At 54.8% G+C, this 22262-nt stretch overlaps 1 protein-coding gene across 7 annotated transcripts in view; it reads left to right on the top strand.

The window, feature by feature from the left end:
- PRKCZ (protein kinase C zeta) overlaps nucleotides 1–22262 on the top strand; it is a 104041-nt gene that overhangs the window by 65103 nt on the left and 16676 nt on the right. For 6 of the 7 annotated variants that reach the window (XM_027599166.2, XM_027599159.1, XM_027599202.1 and 3 more), the window contains 6 exons: nucleotides 6195–6280; nucleotides 11520–11651; nucleotides 12788–12866; nucleotides 13967–14019; nucleotides 16332–16520; nucleotides 19430–19527. In XM_027599166.2, coding sequence (XP_027454967.1) covers nucleotides 6195–6280; nucleotides 11520–11651; nucleotides 12788–12866; nucleotides 13967–14019; nucleotides 16332–16520; nucleotides 19430–19527 — 637 coding nt within the window. Of the gene's footprint in view, nucleotides 1–6194; nucleotides 6281–11519; nucleotides 11652–12622; nucleotides 12642–12787; nucleotides 12867–13966; nucleotides 14020–16331; nucleotides 16521–19429; nucleotides 19528–22262 lie in introns of those variants that run through there. The other variant, XM_027599208.1, reaches the window with a different exon arrangement.

The following is a 22262-nucleotide window of genomic DNA, read 5'->3' on the forward strand; positions in this document are numbered from 1 at the left end:
GCCTGGGGCACCACTGCCCGGCTGCCCCCTCTGAGTCCCCGCATCCACCTGACTTGCGCTTCCCTCCAGCACCGGCCATTTACATATTCATCGTGTTTCCCATCATTTGCCATCAGTTCCAAGAGGACAGAGACTCTTGTTGTGTCCCCCATGCCTGCTAAGGGTGCTGACTGGCATCCAGGATGAGCCAGTGTGGGCAAGCCGGACGGGACGCCAGCATGGAGCTGGGCAGGGCCTCGCTCCCGTACCGATGGTCGAGCACCTCTGTTGTCTTCTGTGTACTTCCCGAGACTTCCGTGGGATCGTAGTGACAAAGGCCGTGTCCTGTGTGCGGAGGCCTTGGGGGGAGGAGGGTGCCCCTGGGGTGCAGGCAGATGTCTGTGGGAGCAGGGGCTGTGGCCGACGTGACCCGAGAAGGCCACCTGCCTTCCATGCTGCATGGTCCCCGACCAATCCCAGGTCCCCTTCTGTTACCGTGGTTCTTCATTCCCCTTTCAAAGCCTGGCATATTTTAAATGACATTTTCAGCTGGGAAACAGGATGGTGAGAAGCAGGCTTGTGATCGGGGACGTCCCTCCGTGGAAGAGGTCTGTGTCCTGGTATCCTGCTTCTTGCAGGCCTGGGACACGAGCCATGGCTGGGTCTCCTAAGTCACAGGGATGCTCCATTGTCCCTCGGAACCTCCCAGCCAGGTGCCCACTAGGGAAGTACCAGATACCTCCCCTGCAGCCAGGCTCAGGTCCCGCCCGAAACCCCAGACTGCTGGTTTCAGAAGGTCACGTGGTAGCACGTCGTAGAAGCCTGTGGGTGGAGTGTGCATCTGGCAAGAACAGGGGGTCCTGGGGGAACCAGCTGGGCGAAGTGATGCGGAGCTTGGCCCTGCAGGGCCCCCGGCCACCACCCTTCTCCCCTAACACCCACATCTCTGCACACAGTCCTGGATGACTGAGTGACCAGGATATCTTCGACATCTTAGCCCTGGGAATGTGTTCTTTGTCATTACTGTTTTGTGACAGAATGAGTCAGGGTTGAGCCTTGTACTGAGGAGACCTGCTCAGAGAGATGGGAGGTCCCTGCCCCGGGGACACCCAGTCCAGTCAGGGGGCCGTCGGGGAGGGAGCTGGGCCTGCGGGTGGCGGCACCCGCTCTGCCCGAGCCCCTGCTGTCCGCTGCACTCCACTTTCCACCCTTGGGTCCAAGGCCACCTCACCAGCTCCTTGGCCCTGCTTGGGGCCAGGTCACTCAGTGGGACACCCCCCCGGGGGGGACGGCATTCGGCTGTCCCCATGCAGTGTGCCCTGACGTGTGCCGCATCAGGGGGGAGCACTCCCTGCCTGGCTCAGAGGCTCCGCGGGGCCGTCCTTATGGCATGGCACAGGGCTGTGCTGGTCACCCTGGGCTGTGGTCCATTTCCCGTGAACAAGAGAGGCTTTGCCTGCCATGCTGCCCTGCCCCGGAAATTCGGCACAGCCCACGCTCGTCCCCGTGTCTGCAGGACGTGGGGTTTCTTCACACTGTCGCTCCACGTGCTCTTCTTGTCAGAGCCCTCAAGACGCTGCATTGCCATAGAAACTGAGCTCGTTAAAATTCCCTGCAGCCTCCTAATTATAGAATTTCAAAGACAAGCAAAGAGCTTCTTCCAAGGGTTGGAGTTGAGGCTGAGAGGAGGGGGAGAGTAGCCCACGCTCCCTGGGCACCGCTGGGAGCTGGCCGGGCTTCTCCATGATTCCCAATCCAGGGCACGGGGAAGGTCCCCTGGCGGGCACACTCTGACCTCGGGGCCCGGCCTTGGCCGCGCAGCTGAGACAGAACCTCAGACCTGCCAGGACCCTGGGGCCCCGACTCTCCCATGGAGGCCTTTCCTGCGCACCCGACGTGTGTGGGGGACCCTCTTCTGCGGGCACCGAGAGCAGCGGGGATGAGGCGGACACGCAGTGGGGGCACAGGGCCGGCGTCATTCCCAGAGCACCCGCCTGTCCGCACACGCATGTTCTCTGAGGACACGTGCCCTTTCTTCCTTTTTACACTGCGGCTGTCACTTCAGATCAGGGTTAGGGGCTGTGACTTTCCAGGCAGAAACCCAGAATTTGCAAATGTGTCAGTTGTCTGAGCCAGTGGCCCACGAGGCTGATTGCCCTGGCCTGGGAGGGCAGGGGATGGCCGAGCCCCCGCCGAGCTCAGGGCCTCAGGAAGGCAGAGCGGGCATCATCCAGCTGCATCCAGCCCTGCACTTGGGGAACCTTCTAGTAAACAGTCCGAGGTTTGAAAGTTTTGGTGGTTTTGGTGGCTGCCATGGTGGGAATGTGGGTTTTTCAGGAAAGGTGCTCAGTTGATTCAGAAGTTAAGGAGGTGAGGGGCACCTGGGTGGCTCAGTTGGTGAAGCATCTTCCTTTGGCTCGGGTCATGATCTCAGGGTCCTGGGATCGAGTCCCGCATCGGGCTCCCTGCTCAGTGGGGAGTCTGCTTCTCCCTCTACCTCTTCCCCTGCTCATGCTCTCGCTTGCTCTCTCTCAAATAAATAAGTGAGTAAATAAATAAATAAAATCTTAAAAAAAAAATTAGGGCGGTAGTAATCCCAGTCCAGTCTTGAGAGAAACAGCAAGCAAACCCCAGGAGAGGGCTGTTTGACACAGCGTCTGACCCGCACTCCATGCCAGCAAAGTCGTCAAACCAGGGACAGCTGGGAAGCTGCACTACCCAAAGGGGCCTGAGCAGACAGGGCTGAAATACCATTTGGGATTCTGGGTGGCACCTGGGTCAGAACGAATACATCGGGGAGCAGCTAAGGAAATCTGAATAGAGTATGTGCCCGAGTTAACAACGTCGTGTCAGTACTGCTTCATGAGCCGTAACAAATGTGCCACACGCTTGTAAGACGTCAGCCAGAGAGGACACCAGGTGGGCGCTCTGTGGGGTCCCATCCTCTCTCTGCAGTTTTCCCCTAAGTCTGGAACTGTTCTCAACCGTGAAGTATATTAAAAAGGCCGTTGAGGGGGAAGCCGGCTCCAGCTGGAGTTTAGGTGACAGCCCTGGTGTTCATCTCTGTCTTGATGAATACGTCAGAGGGAAGTCAGGTGTTAACGGGAGGCGAAGCTGTGGGCAGGTTACATGGGAACCCTCTGGTCTGCCTTTGAACTTTCTGCAAATCCAAAATAAATAAATTGCGTGTATGTGTGTTTTTTTATCAGTGAGGGATGTTCCGCTGTCCCTTGTGGTTCTTTATAACTCACCTGACCGCTGCTTTCCAGGTAGTGGCCTGGGCGTGGATCGGACACCCCAGGGGCTCCCCTGCCTTTGCCTGGGGTGGTGCCAAGGACGTGGCACCTTGCCGGGATCTGCAATGCCAGGGGCTCTGAAAACGCCTTCCTGTCTCTGCATAGGGTGGGGGTGATGGTAAATACCATCTTAAAGGCCTCGTGTGAGTCAGGGGTCGCCAGAAAAACAGAACCAATAGGATGTGTACATAGAGACAAGGACCTCTGTTTTAAGGAACTGGCCCGTGCAATTAAGGAGGTGGGCAAATCCAAAATCTGTAGGATCGGTGGGCAGGCTGGAGACCCAAGAAAAGCCTAAGCTTCAGTTCAAGTCCAAAGTCTGGCTGCTGCAGAATTCCCTCTTGCTCAGGGGATGCCCATCTTTTGTTCTAGTCAGGCCTTCGACTGATTGGATGAGGCCCACCTATGTCAGGGAGGCCAGTCTGCCTCATTCAAATTCCACTGATTTAGATGTCAGTCTCATCCAAAAACACCCTTGGGGCGCCTGAGTGGCTCGGTTGGTTAAGTGTTTGAGTCTTGATCTCAGGCTTGTGAGTTCAAGCCTTGCATTGGGCTCCACGCTGGGTGTGGAGAGGACTTAACAAACAAACAAACAAAAACAAACAAAAAAACCAAACACCCTCATGGGAACATCCAGAAAAACATTTGGCTGCATATCTGGGTGCCGTGGCCCGGCCCAGCTGACACCCAGAATGCACCACCCTTGCCCAGAGGCACACATTTCCTGAAGCCATACTCAATCTCCAGTTAACCAGCAGCAAGTTCATACTTCTGCCTCCCGTGAACCGGCAGGCGGGCAGGCAGTGGCAGGGGGCGTGGGCCGCCCCGGGCAGGACCACAGCAGGGGGCAGGGCCTTTCTTTGCCTACTTAGAGCTTTGTTTCATCTTTTAAATTTGAGACACTTTATTTAAAATAAAAATTCAGCACCCGTTCCTGGCCCCTGTACCCCCGCCAAAAAAAGTTTCAAATGAGTCCTTAAAGAAAAAACGAGATGGAATTATTTGAAGATGAGTCAGAGGGAAATACCTGAAATTACTTTGTAGCCATCCTGTTGTTAGTACCGCCAGCCCCTCCGTTTTTACAGTTTTGCCTGTTTAGGGTTTAGTGTGGGCTGAGGCACCTGCGGGCGTGTGGCTCGGGCACCTACAGAAGGCACAGCGCAGTGGGCACGTGTGCCCGTAGCAGCTGGGCAGGACAGAGCTCAGCCAGCACTCAGCCGCCCAGGGGCTGCCTCCCAGAGGCCACACCGTCCCGAACTTAGCATTGGTCTTCCACTTACTAGGACAACTTCATCTCATGACTGTGTGTCCTGAAACGATTCGTTAGCCCCCCTCTAGTGCTCTGAGCCTGTGGGGGCTGCATGCAGCCCTTGGTCCTATCCCCTCAGTGGGTTTGCCTGCCTGCTGTGCACCCCCTCATAACCCTTGGCCTCTGCTGGGGCATCTTTGTGTTTCTTATTTCGGGCGGCTTTAGTCAAATTTGAAGGATACCTAGTCGGGCGTATTTGTGGATTTCCGTGTGGTGCGTGCGCTGGGCACAAGAAAACCAGAGTGTTGGCTCTAGGCCGGCTCAGCTCCCTCTGCGTCTCTGTGTCCCTCCGTCTGTCTGTCACTCAGTGCCTTCTCTCTGCAGGACAACTGGGGGTTGTGAATGCCACATACAGGGAGGATCGGGGGGCATGCGTGGGGACATGGGGACGGTCAGTCCTGTGGACGTCAGCATGGACCCGCCCCCGGCCAGGCTTCCCCCGAGTCAAGCCAGGTCGGCTGGATGGGCTGGAAGTGGCGGGACACACCCTGTCCATCTGGGCAGAGGCCCTGGGCATCACCAGGGACTCCTCAGAGCTGAGGGGCCGATGGACCCCAGGCCTGCAGCCCAGGTGTGAACTTGCCGGTGGGGGTGCAGGAGGGTGAAGGCAGGTGCCACCTCCCACTGGCTCTGCTCCCGTCTAGGTGTTGGCCGAGAGTCTGTGGCAGGACACGTTTGAGGGGTCCTGGGCGATGCGTGGGCCTCTGCCAAACCCCCAGCTGCCCACCGGCTGTGGGGCTCCTGCCACAGAGGAATCTGGATGTCTTGTTTCTGACTCAGTCTCCCATTTAAAGGGAGAGAAGCAGGCTCTCTGGTGGCTGTGACCTGATTTCAGCACGAGCTGGTAATTTGCTTGTTTTGAAAACATTTTGTTAGTTTCCACATTGGTGTATGTTCGTGGCACTTCCACGACTCATGAAAGTGGCTTTCACTGCGGAACTTTATAAAAGCACAAAGCTTCCTGTTGTACCCTGAGTATTTTGTACCAGCGTTCGCTTCAGAGTGTTTGGAAGGAGCAAAGTTACGAGCATTTTTAGGGACGAATGAAACCAACAGTTCTGGTTAAACATGTAACTCTAGCAGTTTTGCTTAGTGGTGTCCTTCTTACAAGTTTGGATTATTGAATGCGTTTTTTTCGTAAGCAACGTGTTTGGTAATCCTCGACTCAGCATAAGTGCTTGTTGTGTCTGCCTCACCTCTGCCCCAAGATCTGTCAGGTGGCTGGGGGGGGGCGGGGGGACACTGGGCGGGGGTCTCTCATGTCTGGGTGGGCAGGACGCCTGGCTGCATTTCGGGTGGACCGTGGACTCCATGTGTCGGCTGCTGCCCCTCCATGGACGGTGAGGCATGAGCTCACAGCCTGTGTGCACCGCACCCCAGTGTGGAAAAGGGGGCCTGGTTTCCGTGCCTGGAGGGAAGGAGGGTGGAAAGGAAAACAGGGCGGCGGGCTTGGAAACTCATTGGCCTCCGATGACGTTCCAGCCAGACCCTCACGGGGGCTGCCCAGCTGCTCTCCTCCCTGCCAGGGTGGCTGTCCCCAAGGCACCTCGGGGGGGGGGGTTCGAGGCCACTGGGCTGTTTCCTTACCCCTGTCTCCTGTCCCACCCTAGAATCCATCTACCGCCGCGGAGCCAGAAGATGGAGGAAGCTGTATCGCGCCAACGGCCATCTCTTCCAGGCCAAGCGCTTTAACAGGGTGAGTGCCACCGCCTCAGCCCCCAGCTCCCAGGCTGTCTCCGCCTGCCCTGCCCTCACCAGCCAAGGGAGACCCTGGAGGCTGGGTCTTCCTTCCCGCTGAGAGTGGGACAGGCCTCAGAGGCCGACAAGCCTGGTCCTGAAGCGCTGGGCCTTTTCTGCACGTGGTGGCCGCCTGGCAAATGTGGTGTGTGCGTCTCTGTGTCTCTCTGTTGGCCCGGGTCAGGCCGCCCTTGCCGGGGGCGCGGGGGCTCTGAGGTCCTGGCCTGCTTGTGGTCAGAAGTGGGTCTGAGAATTTGACCGATGACACTGGGGTGCATGTTGTGCGTCTCCTCTGAGCCCCGGCACCCCGACAGCCCCGTGTCTGACACCCATGGGGCTCCCAGCCCATCCTTTCCGTCCGTTCTCTTCAGAATGCTCTTCTGTTCTCTAGAAATGATACGATTCAGGTGGCTTTGTGATGGTCCCACCTCATAGTGGAAAGGGTGGTACCTACAGGTGCCTCGCTGGCCAAGGACTTTCGTGTCCTGGGGCTTAAAGCAGAAACTCATTCTCTCCCAGTTCCGGAGCCGGAGGTCCAAAACCAAGGTGTGTGCAGGGCTGTGCTCCTTTGGTGGCTCTAGAGGAGGATCCTTCCTGCTCTTTGTAGCCCCTGGGGGCTGCCGGCGGTCCTTGGCTTGTAGCTGCAGCAACCCCATGTCTGCTCTGTCCTCACATGGCCTCTGCTCTCTCCCAAGGACACCGGGCATGGTTATGGCCCGCCCAGTCCAGTACGACTTCATTTTGACGGTACATCTACAAAAAGTTTTTTTCCAAATGAGGTCACATTTGGAGGTTCTAAGGGGACATGAATTCGGGAGACACCATTCAGCCTACTCCCACAGCCCAGCACATGCACACCTGAGGGCCTTTGCACATGCTGAGACTCTGCCCTGCCCACCCTCCCCCTCCTCTGCATGCTCAGAGCTCATGCTGTGCCTTACTCCGTCTTGGCTCAGACAGTCATCCCTGTAGCCCTTTCTCTGCGGCCCCCATTCCCATGTGCAGCTGATGTTCCTCACAGGTCTGTGTCTGCTCTCTCCCACCAGGCGTAGTGCTCTGGGCATAGGGATTCTGAACACAGATTTGTTGTTTATTATAACTAATGACTGGAAGAAAGTCAGCTAGGGGAGACCTAGGGGCACTGTGTTAGGGACCAAGAAAGAATGGAGCATGTCTGTCAGGAATGAGAAGGAACCCAGGTGGGTAGCAGGAGAACAGGGGGTCCAAGGAATATCGGATGCCTCGGGGAGCTCAGGCATCACCAAGCAAGAAGGTATGAGAGGACCCTGATGCCAAGTGCTGCTGGAGGGTGAGGACTGAGTGGGGAATGCGTGGGAGATAGACCTTTGTTCCATCTCTGGGTGGACTGATGGGGTGTGGATGGGAGATGCCGTGGTGAGCCAACCAGATAGGATGAACCCTGGCTGCTGACAGCGTGAAGAGATGGAAATGTCCCAACCCCCAGGATGCGAGGCACCTGCCGCCCCCACCCTGTGTTTATTTTTCCAGCCAGCTGCGTGGCCAGGTGGCTTCTCTTTCTGCACATCTGGGCACTGGCTTGGTTCTGGACAGAGAGGGGTCTCAGCCAGATGGGACTGGCCAGCCTTCGGGATATCAGACAGAAGGTTCTGGGAGGCCCCCCCCCCCATGTTGACTTTCAGGGAAATGCTGTTTCCTTCATTACCACACACTCACTGGTCCAAGATGAAGCCCACCCACCCAGCAAGACAGGCCGGGGCCCGGGCAGCACAGAGGGACCTGGCTTCTCCCACTCTGCAGATTTTAGGAGAAAAACCCATTTCCCTGATTGCAAGGTGCAGACCGTCACCCTCTCCCTCTGCCTGCCCTTCCTGCCCCCCGCTCCCGAATCAGTGAGAAAAGGCTTTTCCTCCCCGTGGAGGAGTGGGGACTCTCAGGGGTGCCCCTGCCACCCCATTCAGCTGTCCCCAGACCACCAAAAGTAGGTTTTCACAAACACGGGGGGGGGGGGGCTGGGAAGGGGGCCAAAGACCCTCGACTCTTAGACTGTTCAGTTCACAGAACGAGGATCCTGCAACGTGTTGCCAAGTTTGATTTCCCACCTGATTCTCCTTGGTTCCAAGTCCTGCGTCTTGCCGGGACCCTGGAGGCTGGGTCTGCACCATTCACTGTGTTAATCACAGGATTGTGCGGGTCACCTCCACCTGTCACTTGAAAGGATGTCTTAAGAGCTACACACTTGGTTCTGCAGGAATCAGCAAGACTTACAGGGCAAGAGCCCACAAGAGATCATTTCTCATGTTCTTCATCGGTGACCCGGGCAGAAAGTGAGTGGGTGTCAGTCATATGGCTGAGTCTCCCCACCAGGATCTTTATTTGTCCTTGACACGACTTTTCTTCTAGAACAGTGAGAAAAAGTTCCACTGGTGAATCAAAGGGAGAGATCCAGCAAGTTTCTGGAGAAGAAGTGAAGACCTCCACCCTAGAAAAGGAGACACCAGTGCCATGGATGGGGTGGGGCATGAAGGCAAGGTCAGAGCCTGGCCCTGGGAACCCCAGGGCATGAGCATTTCCCGTAAATGCTGGTCGAGGGTTTCTCCCAAGTGTTTTGGCCCAAGCAACTAGGACAGAGTTAGCAAGCAATTCACGTCAGGGCCAAAGAGTAAATATCTTAGACTTCGTGCACCACCAGGGCTCTGTTGCAACTGCCAACCCCATTGTAATGTAAAAGCAGCCACAGACAGGGGTAAGGGGGTAAACAGATGAGCGAGGCCGAGTTCCAATAAAACTTTATAAAAAACATGGCCGCATTTGGCCCACAGCTGTAGTTTGCCTGCTCCTGGAGTAGAAGACTGGAGTCAGCACTTGCTGAATGGATCAAGGCCTCAAGAGGAGCACGTTTTGGGCCCAGCATGAGACCCCCTCCCCACCCTGCGCTAGCATGACAGCAGGATTCAGAAGATGCAGGACGGAGGGATGAGGCTACCCCTCCCGCCCCAGGAAGAGCAGTAGCTTCTCGGACCTTGTAGGAAGAGGCAGGGACGCATGGAGGGTCTGCAGCCTCAAGCTGGACCTCCCACGCTCCTGCAGCCCCTATGGGCAGCCTAACGGGCCAGCCCAGGAGGGCTCCCCAGGAGCCAGCAGAGGTGCAGCTCCTCGACAGCCCAGCCTCAGAGGACCCCACGGTTGAACCAATAGGACACCTGAGCTCACCGTCAGGAAGCACAAAGCACAGTGGAAACAGGGCATCCGAGCAAGAACCCACAGAAACCCAGACCAAAGGCTTAGACGGAAAAGAGTTCAGGGTGACTGAAAAGTAGAATGTGTGATTGAAAACACGAGCCAGGAACCAAGTCAGCAGCGTGTAAGGAGGCTTAAAAATATTCTCACTCCATTAATTTATTCATTCAGGTGAATTTCAGAGTATTGAAGCTTGGGGTTTAGGTTTTGTTTTTTAGTGTCATGTTTCCCGAAGTGTTAACAGTTCAAACAGAGGTCTGAGATAAAGGGCCCCTGGCAGCCTGTCCTGAGCGGCGTGGGCATGTGGGTCTCACGTCCCTTCCACGTCCCTGGTGTGGAGCCCGGGGAGAGCGTGCTGCTGTCCGTCAGCAGCTGGCCTACCAGCCCCTGCTTATCTTTGGGAAGGAATCTGTGAATTTGTGAAGCCACCGAGTGGCCGATGGAAGAAGCATTGCAGATTAGTTGTGCAACGTGACCGTGGGAAAGCTAACCACGTTAGCATATTATATAAGAAAGGTGAATTGTTCTTAATGGCTTCACAAATGGTTTGACGCAGCCGGACACACCCAAGAGAATGAAAACTGGTCTTCATACCCGAAGCTCTTCTTTGACTGCCGAAGTTAGGCGTTCAGCGGTTGCCCTACTTGGGCAATGCTGGTACGAAACGAGGGCGGCCAGAGCTGGAGGCGCTGTCAGGGTCCCCTGCGGCCGCCCCTCCCCCCCCCCCCCCCCCCCCCCCCCGTCCAGCCCTCACTGCTGTCCGCACTTCAGCCCATTCCCTCACGGCCCCACAATTTGCGTTTGGCTGGTCATGGGAGGGATGCTTTAGGCAATACAGACGACTTGGAATAAATGCTTTTCTGTCCTGTTTCCAAAGTTAAAAGTAATGGGTGTGTGTGTGTGTTTGCTTGACCTTAGCGAACATGTATTAGGCACCGACTGTGTGCTGGGCACAGCCCCAGGCATTGGCCGCAGAGCTGTGACCAGGACCTGAAGCTGTGTGTGTGGGGACCGGCTCCCGTGGGCCCTGGTTTCCCCGCTCGGCGCTTCGCTGATGAGAAGTCGGCTTCTCGGGGCCTGTGGCTGTGAGCTCCGGGCACACGGTCTGTCCACACCGCCACACCCCACCCCCACACGCCAAGAGGATTCCATCAGGCATAAATGAACTCTGCTCAGTACAATTGTAGTCCTTTTTATTGTTCTTCAGGAATAATGAGAGGCTTTTTCAAAAGAACAAAATTTGTTAAACATGCATATGAGTAACAGCTAGAGAAAAGATGATCACGGGAACCCGGTGCCACTCACGTGCACCTCCTGCCACGTGTGAACAGATTTCTGAACACATTCATCTTCGTGCACTTTGTAACAGTTAAAAATTAGGGAAACATCACTGAACAAACTCATAGTTAGCATTAGCTTCAGATGTTTAGAACCTTGAAGAACAAAGATTGACTACTTGAAAATCTTTAAAAATACAAAAAACAAAACAAAACACCCAAGATAATCGCAGACTGCCCCTAGCAGTTCAAAGTTATGGCACGTCAGAATGCCAGGTACAGTCCCTGTCTCCACGGTCGTCCAGAGGCAAACCCGGACGTCTCTCATGCCTGTCTCAGCCTGGGTCTCTGCACACAGCCCAGCAGGAGCTGTGATCCCCCTCCGGCCCCTGCAAGCAGGGGTGGGTCCTTGCCCGAGGAGGGGTCTCTTCACCCCTGCCAGAGCGGGGTCCCAGCCCCCTCCTTGGGGCCCTTGGTTCCCGCAGCCTGGGGGTGGGCGCCAGTGGGCTCCTGGGCTTGGGCAGAGCCCTGTGTCCAGATGTGACCAGCTGATGGGGCCACCTCTTGTCCTAGCTCCCTGTCATTTTCTGAGAAAATCAGGGAAGATGCCGCATGCCCCGGCGCTGAGCTGGGTCCCTAGTGTAGCGTGGCTTCAGGGGACACCCCGGCCCTCGGCCTGACGGCTGCTTTTCTTGCCTGCAGAGAGCGTACTGTGGCCAGTGCAGTGAAAGGATATGGGGTCTCGCAAGGCAGGGCTACCGGTGCATCAACTGCAAGCTGCTGGTCCATAAACGCTGCCACGTGCTCGTCCCGCTGACCTGCAAAAGGCATATGGTGAGTATGGGCCAGATAGGGCCCTGGGGGCCCGTGAGTTGGGGTAGCCTCAAGCTCATTGTCCACACTGACCCTGGTGACCCTCAGGCTCCCTCCGTCCAAATAGGATCCTGCCACCAATGAGACAAAAGGAGGGGGTGCCTATGGGTTGCAGAGCCATGACCCCAGCCAGCACCCCAGGTGGGGCCCCTCTTCCCACGCCCTGTGAGCCCCCAGCACTCTTCGGGCGGGCGGCCTCTAGTGGGGCCTCTAGGGCCCTCTCCCACACTGGGACGAAGATACAGGAGCAAGGGGAGGCTCATCTGTACCCCAGGCATGAAGTAGCTCTAAGGAGCCACAGAGGGAAAGCCCATGCCGCCCTGAAAGTCGGAGGATGCACCCCGCATGTGCCCCTCAGCCTGCGACTGTGGACGTAAAGCACCCTGGCCCTTTGACATGTTGTTCATTTCCCTCCTGAGCATTCAGGCTTGGTAGTGCTCGTGGGACCCCTGAGCAGGAGCCTGAACTGGATGTTGAGTTCCTCCTGGGCCTCTGGCAGGCACGTCTGGGCGGGTTGGCTCATCTGATGTCTAACCCTGATTGAGCACTGGGAAGTGGGGTCCCTGCACGGACTGGTGTGGGGGAAATGCACACGGTCTTCCTAAAGTCCTTCCAGCCGTGGCTGCCAAGAACCGAAAGGGTGCACATACCCTTTGACCCCATAGGTCCACGTTAGCCTGAGAAATAAGGCCAGCCCCAAAGATGTATCAGTCAGGGGCTGAGGGATGCCAACGCCTGGAGCTTAATGTCGGCCAATAGGGGGCTGCCTCAGCTGTGACATCAGCCCCCAGGACTCTGTGATGCGGCCGTGGGGGTGGGGGAGACTACTAAGCATTATATACAAAGGCCCCATTTTTTTAAAGCACCTGCCGGAAAGGTCACAGCCTGAGGTGCTGAGTGGTCTTCCGCAGGAGATGTCCGTGTGGGTCTTCCTGTCTCCAGTGTGGTAAGGTTAGCAGGTGATTTGTGGAATATGTATTAGGACACAGGCTACAATGTGTATATCACAGGAGGTGGTGATAGAAAGTCACACAGTGTCTCCAGAAGCTACATTGTAAAGCCTGCCTGGTCGCTTTATAATGCCTGTCTCTTTGCAGGATTCTGTCATGCCTTCCCAAGAACCTGCAGTAGATGACAAGGACGACGTGGACCTTCCTTCTGAGGACACCGATGGAAGTAGGGGCTGCTTTCTTCCTGCTGGTGGAGCCCAGGCTCTCCACCCTGGAGCTCCTGTGTGCCTCCCCTTTCTGAGCACGAATGCTTTTTAGCTCCCATCTGCTCTCTGAGGGTCAATATTGGCAAGCATGTGCCCCTCACTGCGGGACTGGGGACGTCTCTAGGGCCTTCCATCATCCCTGGGCAGAGATGGCAGAGTGGGGTGGCCTTCCCTGGGCACACACATCTCTGAGAGTGGCTGCCATAGGAGTCCAGGTGGGCGTTTTCCCTCGGCACCGACTTTGGGAGTTCTAGAAGATACTGTGGCGGCTACCATAGGCAGGCCCTCCCACGGGTGGGCTGCTGCATAGGCTGGTCTCCATGGAAAAGCCTGCTGTCAAGTTGGTTCTTAAGTTTCTGTGGGATTTTGTGGGGTTTTTTTTGGTGGAGGAGAGACATATTTTTTTTAATGCTCAGAAGCATTTGGAGAAAGATTTTGAATACTAGTTGGACCGATAGCCCAGCTCTGAGCTCCCAAAGTCTGTGCACTGTTAAGAGCATGGTAAATGTGAGTTCTGTGCCCTGAGAGTGCTTGAAGGATGAAATGAGATCACAGAACATAAAGCATTTAGCACAAAACCTCATACAAAGGAGATTTCTAATAAACAACAATGGCGCACACCCACCACACACCTACCCAACTACTACCCATCCGGCCATCCAGCCATCTATGTATCTACCCACCCACCATCCACCCATCCAGCCATCCTCTCTTCCACCCACCTGCATACTCTAAAAACAACATCTGGAAGGCTAGATACCAAACTCTTGTGAATACTTACTTCTCGATGAATCGCTGAAAAAACCTGTCACAAATGCAGGTTCCCAAGCTCTACCCCCAGAGGTGCAGAGTCAGGAGGCCTGGGTGGGACCAAGAAGCTACATTTTCTTAGGGCTCTGCAGTTAGGTGTGGCCGCTCCGTGATTTGCCCTCAGTGTGGCTGGCCTGGCGTGGGCCACTGGTGTCCGCAGAGGGGTGAGGGGCCGTGGGAGCCCCTGTGTCTCAGGCTGCGTTCCTGACAATGCTGCGATGTCCTGTTGCTTTCTTTCTCTCTTCACTAGTTGCTTACATTTCTTCAACCCGGAAACATGACAACATTAAAGATGATTCTGAGGTGAGTGTATAAAATGGCTCATTAGTGTTTCCAGTTTCTTTTTGGAAGTTCATTAGCTCATTTCTGGGGCAATTATGGAAATTTAAATATGAACTAGACAGGCTTGGGAATTGTTGCTCACTGTGAGGGCATGGTCTGTGGACCTCTCAGGTGATGCACACTGAGGGGTTCAGGGCAGAGTGCCATGGAGTCTCCAGTATTCAGCACACAAGGAATCTCCGGATTGTTAGGTGGACAGAGAGCAAGCGGGTGCGGCCGACACAAGCCAGTGCTAACTCTCAGACGTGAGGATGTGGTGGTGGTGTACTATTCTCACAGCTCTGCAGAACTGGGAGAACTTGGCCAGGTGAGCCCAAGTGGCAGGCCTGGTCCGAGCCTGGGTCAGGGGCCTCTCTGACCTCAGAATCCTCTTGGGTCATGTTGGATAATGACCACAGCTTTTTGTGAGGGTGAACTGAGAGCATTTGTATGAACCCCTACCCCATGGCTGGCACACGGGAAGCTTCCCACAACACCGGTCGTCAGTGTGGCTCCTCCCATTTCAGTACAGGGTGGCTTGGGCCCGCACAGTGGGCTGCACGGAGCACACGGAGACCCCAGGCTCATGTGCTTCGAGAAAAGGTGGGAAGGCTGGTCCCTGGAGAGTGGGATCACTTCGTACTCTTGCACGGCTGCCGTCGTCTGCGGGGATCCGCGTGGAGGAATCACCCTGACCCGGACTTGTCCTTTGTCCTGTTTTGGACAAGTTTATGGCTGGGTGGGCCAACGTCAGAGGTAGATTGGCAGATGCTCACCACATTTGGTAGTAACTTGATTCTCCCCACTCCCAAGGTGCAAATGCTTACATTTTCTGCAACTATCTTCTGTCTCCTGTCACAGGACAAGTGTTCCCATCCCTGGGATATTGGTACCTCATGAAGCAACAGGATGTTGGCACCCATGGGCATGGCCCACATGGGGCACGGGGCCCTCCTGCTTTGGTGGGTGGGCTGTGCAGTATGGTGAAGTTGGTCTGTTGGGGGGCAGAGAGGAGAGGGCGTGCACCAGCCCAGGACCTGGCTCCAGAAACATGGGCTGCTGCCGTGGCACAGCTCACTCTTGTCTGGGGCACATCCTTTATGACTCTTCCAGAGGCTGCCATCCCAGAGACTCTTTAGGGTCCAGGTGTGGCACTGTATCTGCTGTGGGTTCAGTTCCCGAGCACCCTCTCTGCCCAAATGGCAGAGTGGGTCCAGGGCTGGCTCTTGAGCTGCAGTTTTTGTCAGATTTTATTTTCATAAAACCCTTTATTTGTCTGTTGTACTTTTTCCACATCACTAAGCAGTTCTCCGATTCTTGGAGGACACTGACCAGGTGTCCCACAATTTCGCTCAATTCTGACCCCGTCTACCTGGAGCTAGCATCAGACCCCAAGGGCTTAGGCCCACAAGACTGCCCCCCGTCAGAGGCCACTTGCAGGCTAGGTGGTCCCCTGTGCTTCTGACCGACCAGCTATAAATCAGGTTCCCATGACCCTTTCCGCGGGTTCCATTAATTTGCTTGAGCAGCTCACAGAACTCAAGAGAAACATTTTACTTAATAGATTACTAGCTCATGGTAAAAGGCTGTAGTTCCGGAACAGCCCGAAGGAAGCGCTGCATGGGGTCAGGGATGGGGGGAGGGTACGGAGCCTCCATGCCCTGTGCAGGCACACCGCCACGTGCCCACCGACCAGAAGCTCTCCAGCCCCCGTCCTTGGGGTTGTTTGGAGACTTCGTTACAGAGCCATGATGGATTAAGTCATTGGCCGTTGGAGAGTGCACTCAATCCCCGACCCCTCTCCCGTCCCCGGAGGTCAGGGGTGAGACTGAGTTCCAAGCTTCTAATCACCTGCTTGGTCCCACCTTTAGGTGGCCTGGGGCTTCTCAAAAGTTGTCTCATTAACATAACATCTGCATCTGGGATGAGTCGGGAGCACTTAGGTACCTCCTGCCTCCACCACAGATACCCTTGCCAGAAATAATTCGTAGGAGGGAAGCTTCTGTTCTTAATCGGATCACCTTTCTCTTTCGTTCTTGTAGCCCTTGCGCGGGGCTGTGGCTGGGCTTTGCAGACATCAGCTAGTTAGGCGTTATAGCCCCCAGGAAAGCGCTGGTGAGGGAGCCTGTCCTGGGAGCCGGCCCCGGGCACCCACATGCTCTGTGGTGGGCCACGGGCTGTGCGTGGGGCGTCTGGGGTGGTCGTGGAGTCAGAGCCTGTGAGCGGAATTGCTCGCAGGGACTTAACCTCCGCAGGGAGGAGTCTTTCCTTTCTCACTTCTCTCTTGTCCTCAGGACCTCAAGCCGGTTATCGATGGGATGGATGGAATCAAAATATCTCAGGGGCTCGGACTGCAGGACTTCGACCTAATCAGGGTCATCGGGCGTGGGAGCTACGCCAAGGTCCTTCTGGTGCGGCTGAAGAAGAATGATCAGATGTACGCCATGAAAGTGGTGAAGAAGGACCTGGTCCACGATGACGAGGTGAGCGTGGACGCCGGCTCGCGCTCCACTTGGGGTCTTCATCCTGGCTCCCATGCTTCTTTCTTGCCATGGAAGTAAAACGCACATAACAAAATTCACCATTTTAACCATTTTAAAGTATACGTTCATGTGGCGTTTGGTGCAGTCACGATGTGGCACTGCGTCACCGCCGTCTCATGCCAAGACACGGTCATCCCCCCCCAGAAGGGAACCCTGTGTCCGTGAGTGCCCACCCCCCACGGCCTGCCCCTGGCACCGCTCATCTGCCTTCTGTCTCTGGACTTAGCTTTCCTCGACATTTCCTGTAGAGGGAATCACACTGTGTGGCCCTTGGTGTCTGGCTTCTTGCAATGAGCATCATGTTCCGAGGTTCCTCCACATAGTACGCCTATCAGAACTTCACTGCCCCCTTTTTTTTTTTAAGATTTTTGTTTGAGATAGAGAGCACGTGTGCATGAGCAGGGGGAGGAGCAGAGGGAGAGGGAGAAGCAGAGTCCCCGCTGAGCAGGGAGCCCAGTGCAGGACTCAATCCCAGGGCCCTAGGATCATGACCTGAGCCGAAGGCAGGTGCATAACTGACTGAGCCACCCAGGCTTCCCAGAACTTCATTGCTTTTTATGCCTGAATAATAATCCATTTTATGAGTAGACCACATTTGGTTCATCTCTTGATAGAGATTGGGGTTGCGCTCACCTTTTGGCGACTGTGAGCTCTGCCGTGGTGAATGTTCACGTGTGGGTATTTGTTCAAGTCCCTGTTTCTGGTTCTTGAGGGGTTTGCCTAGGAGTGGAGTTGCTGGGTTGTAGAGTTATTCACGCTGACCTATTTGAGGAACCACCGAACCGTGCCGGGCAGGTACACCGTTTCACGTTCCCGCCAGCAGCGTGTGAGGGTCCCAGCTTTGCACACCCTTTCCAGGGCTCGCCATTTTCTGGTTTGTGATTATCGTGACCCTGGTGGGTGAGAAGTGGCACCTCATTGGGTTTGATCCGCATTTCCATAACGACTAGTGATGTTGAGCATCTCTCTGGGCTTCTTGGCTTCATGTACTTCTGGTCTTTTTCTTTCACAGTTGAACGCAGACTCCGTGTCTTAGAAGCAGAGGAAGCACTGACGCATAGGCAGCAATAATGCTGTTGGGCCCCGTAGTACAAGGCAACCTGGTGTCCTTGGGCCCAGCAGACCACAGGAGGGCTCCCCAGCCCTGGCCCAGGCTCATGGTTTGGAGGAAGGAGCTGGGGCTAAACTAGAACTTTTACTTGCCCTACCAGCAGGGTGCATTTGTGCGAGCACAGACTGCCCAGCTGGCCCCTGAGCGCTGAGCTCATAAGTGAGTGGTGGTACCCACACCTCACAGCTGAGGAGACTGAGGCTCGGGAGGCAGTGGCTTGCTCACATCTTCACTGCTCGTCAGCAGTGCAGCAAGATGATTCCAGATCCCCTTACTGGAACCCTGGCCAGCTGGAAAGTTAGTGGAGTGTCTGAGGTCAAGTTTGTAGAACTGAAAGAAAAGGCATTCAGGACACACTCACTGCTTTGGTTCATTCTTGGCATCTTCAGATTGTCCCCTGTGGGCCAAGATGTGGAGGTGGGACTTTTAGGTGATCTCTTGAGAAAAATGTGATTCTAGGAGTCAGTGAGTAGAAGCTGTGTGTGTGTGTGTGTGTGTGTGTGTGTGTCCGTCCCCATGTCTCCATGTATCATGTGCATGTCTTTGTGCATCTGTGAGAGACCCTGGTGTCTGTGGCCATGAGTCTGGGCAGTGGACGTTAGGCCGTAGGGGCACGGCAGTGGGCTGGATGGTGGCCTGCAAAAAGTTATGTCCACATCCTAACCCCTGGAACCTGTGAGTCTGAACTTATTTGGAAATGGGGTCCTTGCAGATGTAATTAAGTTAGGATCTTGGGGAGATCATCCTGGATTATGTAGGTGGGCCGTGAGTCCAATGAGAGGTGTCCTTTTAGAGAAAGGCAGAGAGGAGTTGAGATAGACAGAAGGAAGCAGAGACACACAGGGAAACCCCAGTGTGTAGAGGGAGGCACAGACTTGACTTTGCAGCTTTCCCCAAATTCCAGCGTGGATTGGGAGGGAGACAGCCCTGTGATAGGAGCTGGTGCTCTAGAGATGGGCATGGGACACTGGGGAATCTGCTTAAGCATCCATCCTGTTTCCTTATGTCTTAAGTGGAGATGAAACCCAGCCTCCCAAGGCTGTCACGGGGAGCACATGAGGCAGTGCTTGGAGAGCTTGTAGCTCAGAGGCCAGCACACAGCTGGTGATGGGGGTAGAGATGGTGACAGATGATGGTGATGGTGACAAAGATGGTGATGGTGGTGATGGTGATAGTGGTGATGATGACGATGGTGGTAATAATGATGGTGATAATGGTGATGGTGGTGGTGGTGATGATGATGGTGATGATGATGATGGTGATGGTGGTGATGTTGATGATGGTGATGGTGGTGGTGATGGTGATGGTGATGTTGGTGGTGATAGTGATGGTGGTGATGGTGATGATGATGATAGTGATGGTGGTGATGATGATGATGGTGATGGTGATGATGATGGTGGTGATGGTGATGATGATGGTAGTGATGATGGTGATGATGGTGGTGATGATGGTGATAGTGGTGATGATGATGATAGTGGTGGTGATGGTGGTGGTGATGATGGTGGTGGTGATGATGATGGTGGTGGTGATGGTGGCGGTGATGGTGATGAACATGATAGTGAGGATGGTAGTGGAGATGGGGATGGTGGTGGTGATCTATTTCTTAATGGGCATTTTCCTTTCCTGTCTGCACTATCTACTTACAAGTAGAGGTGAGAGACATTTCTCTCTTTCCTCCCCTTCTCAAGGATGAAGAGTATTCAGGAGCCTCATTAACATGACCTGGTTTCTATTTCAGGATATTGACTGGGTACAGACAGAGAAGCATGTGTTTGAGCAGGCATCCAGCAACCCTTTCCTGGTCGGCTTACACTCCTGCTTCCAGACAACAAGTCGGTAAGAAAAAAGAGCATATTTTTAAGATTCTCCTGATTTCTGAATTGAACTGTATGGCGGCTGAGTAGGCATGAGGTTTTCACCATCGTATTAGGGTTCTCTCCATTGCAAGTATGGGTTTGTTTGTTTGGTTTGGTTTGGTTCATCAAACTAACTTTGTTGTTCTCATCAGCTGGTATCTTGTACTAAGTAAATTTTGTGGATTTGAACCTAAGTTATTTAATTGCATTTATAAAATATTTATTGAAAACATCCTACTGAGTATAGGAGTAGAGGCACTGGGTTAGGTGTTGGGATGCCATAGTGGGCAGGAGGTGGGTTTCTGTGCTCATGGATATTACCAATAAGTGGAATAAATTAAAAAATACCAGCAACTGTACTTAATAAAACTTTATATTGGAATCCTACTGTTTCAAAAGGCTTGAAAACCACTGGTCTAGGATAGTCATTATATACTCTGTTTAGAATTCTTTTCAGCTCGCTGACTTGAACTCACCCAGTTTGTTTATTTGAAAAAATACCGACTGTGTCCTGTGTCGGGGTCTTCAAGACCACCCCCAGGTTCAGTGATTTCGCAGAACTCACAGGACCAGCACATAGTAGGACTCAAGGCTAAGATTTCTTGCCATGAGAGGGTATAAAGCAGAACTGGCAAAGGGAAGAGGCTCCTGGGGTGGAGTTGAGAGGAAAGCAGGTGGGAGCTTCCAAGAGTTGGAGTCACACAGACCACAACCGGCCGGCAAGGAATTGTGACCGTTGGCGGTTTTACTGGGGGCTGGCACGTGACAGAATATTCCAGACTCCCAGAAGGAAAACGGGTGTTCAGCATAAACCATATTGTGTACGCACAGCAGACCACTCTTAAGATTCAGGGGAGGTTTTTATCGGTGGAGGGAGCTGTCTACCAGTCAAGTTCCCAGACTCCAGCCAAGGGCCACCTTGCAAGCAGGCCTTTCTGAGGACAACAGTCTCGGTCCGGCTCGTGGTAACTCAGCTCAGCTATAAATCAGACTGGTGACTGGTACGCCCCCACGAACACGTGCGCCCTCACCTCCCTCCTGACCTTCAGTCCCTTGACCCACCTGACTTGGCTGCCACCTGTGCGTGCAAAGCAGCTGTGGGATGAATGGACTTTCCCCCCGATCTGTAGTTGTCTCCTCCCTGGATCTCACTGATACCGCCTCCTAAACGTGTCTCAGATTCCTCCCTTCTCCCCTGCCTGAACCCTGACCACAGCCTCTTTGGGGCATCTGGTCCCTGGGGCTCCCCAGGCTGTCAGTTCCCCCATGTTGGAGTTGAGCCATATTTTGAAAACACAAATCTAAAATGTCTTTCTCCTGCTTCGAAGCTCCTCTGATTACTTCCCCAATTGCTTCTGGGATGCGGTCCAGGCCCCTGGGCCTGTGGCTGAGGTTGCTGCGACCAACTCCATCCTGGGTCCCTTCACTCTGTCCATCTTTGTCACGCCGCCAGGTGGGCCCTGCCCTCCCCCACCCCTCCTGCTTCAGAGCTTCTGGAAAGGTCCTGTGGTTGTGTTCCGTGCATTCTCCCCGTGCGTCTGTGTAGCTCTGACCAGGGTCTCGGGGAATTCTGGAATATGCCCGAGGGCAGTCGACCCATCCCAACCCCACACTTCCTGAATGGTGAGATTCCAGAAGACTTTGTTTTGTGGTTGATGGTTGATTTTACTGTATGAACTCGTCAGGGTGTGGGTGTAAAAGGGTCAGACTTTCAACGTCACGCATGTCTCTGTTGCCCAGAGCATAGCACTTTCTGCCCCCGGAGATGGTCTGCCTGTCACGTTCCCAGGTGCACTAAGTAGAACTGAAAACAAGTTCATCCCTTCGGTGTTTGTGTGTGATCCTATGACACAGCCTCTCTGCTTTACCAGACTGACGCGTAGATTTGTTTACAACGTTCACGAGGGGAGGTCACATCCCAGGACATCAAGTTTGTCTCTTTATTTTTACAGGATCTGTCAGTCTGTCTAGAAGCTCTAAACACCTGGTTAGTCGGGATAGGGTGTCTCTCCTGGGCTGTTTTTATGTGCCTGCTTTGACCCCAACTGTGTGTATGTGCCTGTGTCCCCAGCCCGTGGTGCACTCCTGGAGAGAGCAGGGTGGCGCTGAGTGCACTTGTGCCCCGAGCATTTGCTTGGTACCTGACACCTTGTAGGCAGTCACGCTGCTTAAAAAATACTTTTTAAGGTACAGTCATGTTCTTGGTACAAGTACACAGTGAACACATGTCGCATTCTTTGTGACTCATGAATCAGTGAGGGTTGCAGATGTTACAGCCAGCTCGGAGGGACGCTCAAAGTCCTGCACGTGCCTGAGCAGGCTGCAGCATGGGGACACACATGCACTGGCCACAGGGCTGGAGCCGGGAGCCAGGGTGTCGGGGGGCTGGACCCGGGGTGTCTTGGTGGGGCTGGAGTGGGGAGCCGGGGTGTCCAGGGGGCTGGATCTGGGAGCCGGGGTGTCTGGGGGGGGCTGGAGTCGGGAGTCAGGGTGTCCAGGGGGCTGGAGCCAGGAGTTGGGGTGTCCGGGGGGCTGGAGCCGGGAGACGGGGTGTCTGGAGGACTGGAGTCAGAAGCCGGGGTGTCCAGGGGGCTGGAGTCGGGAGTCGGGGACCCCGGGGGGCTGGAGTCGGGAGTCGGGGTGTCTGGGGGGCTGGAGTCGGGAGTCGGGGTGTCCGGGGGGCTGGAGCCGGGATTCGGGGTGTCTGGGGGGCTG

This window comes from Zalophus californianus, chromosome 4, assembly GCF_009762305.2.
Source record: "Zalophus californianus isolate mZalCal1 chromosome 4, mZalCal1.pri.v2, whole genome shotgun sequence".
Lineage (NCBI taxonomy): Eukaryota > Metazoa > Chordata > Mammalia > Carnivora > Otariidae > Zalophus > Zalophus californianus.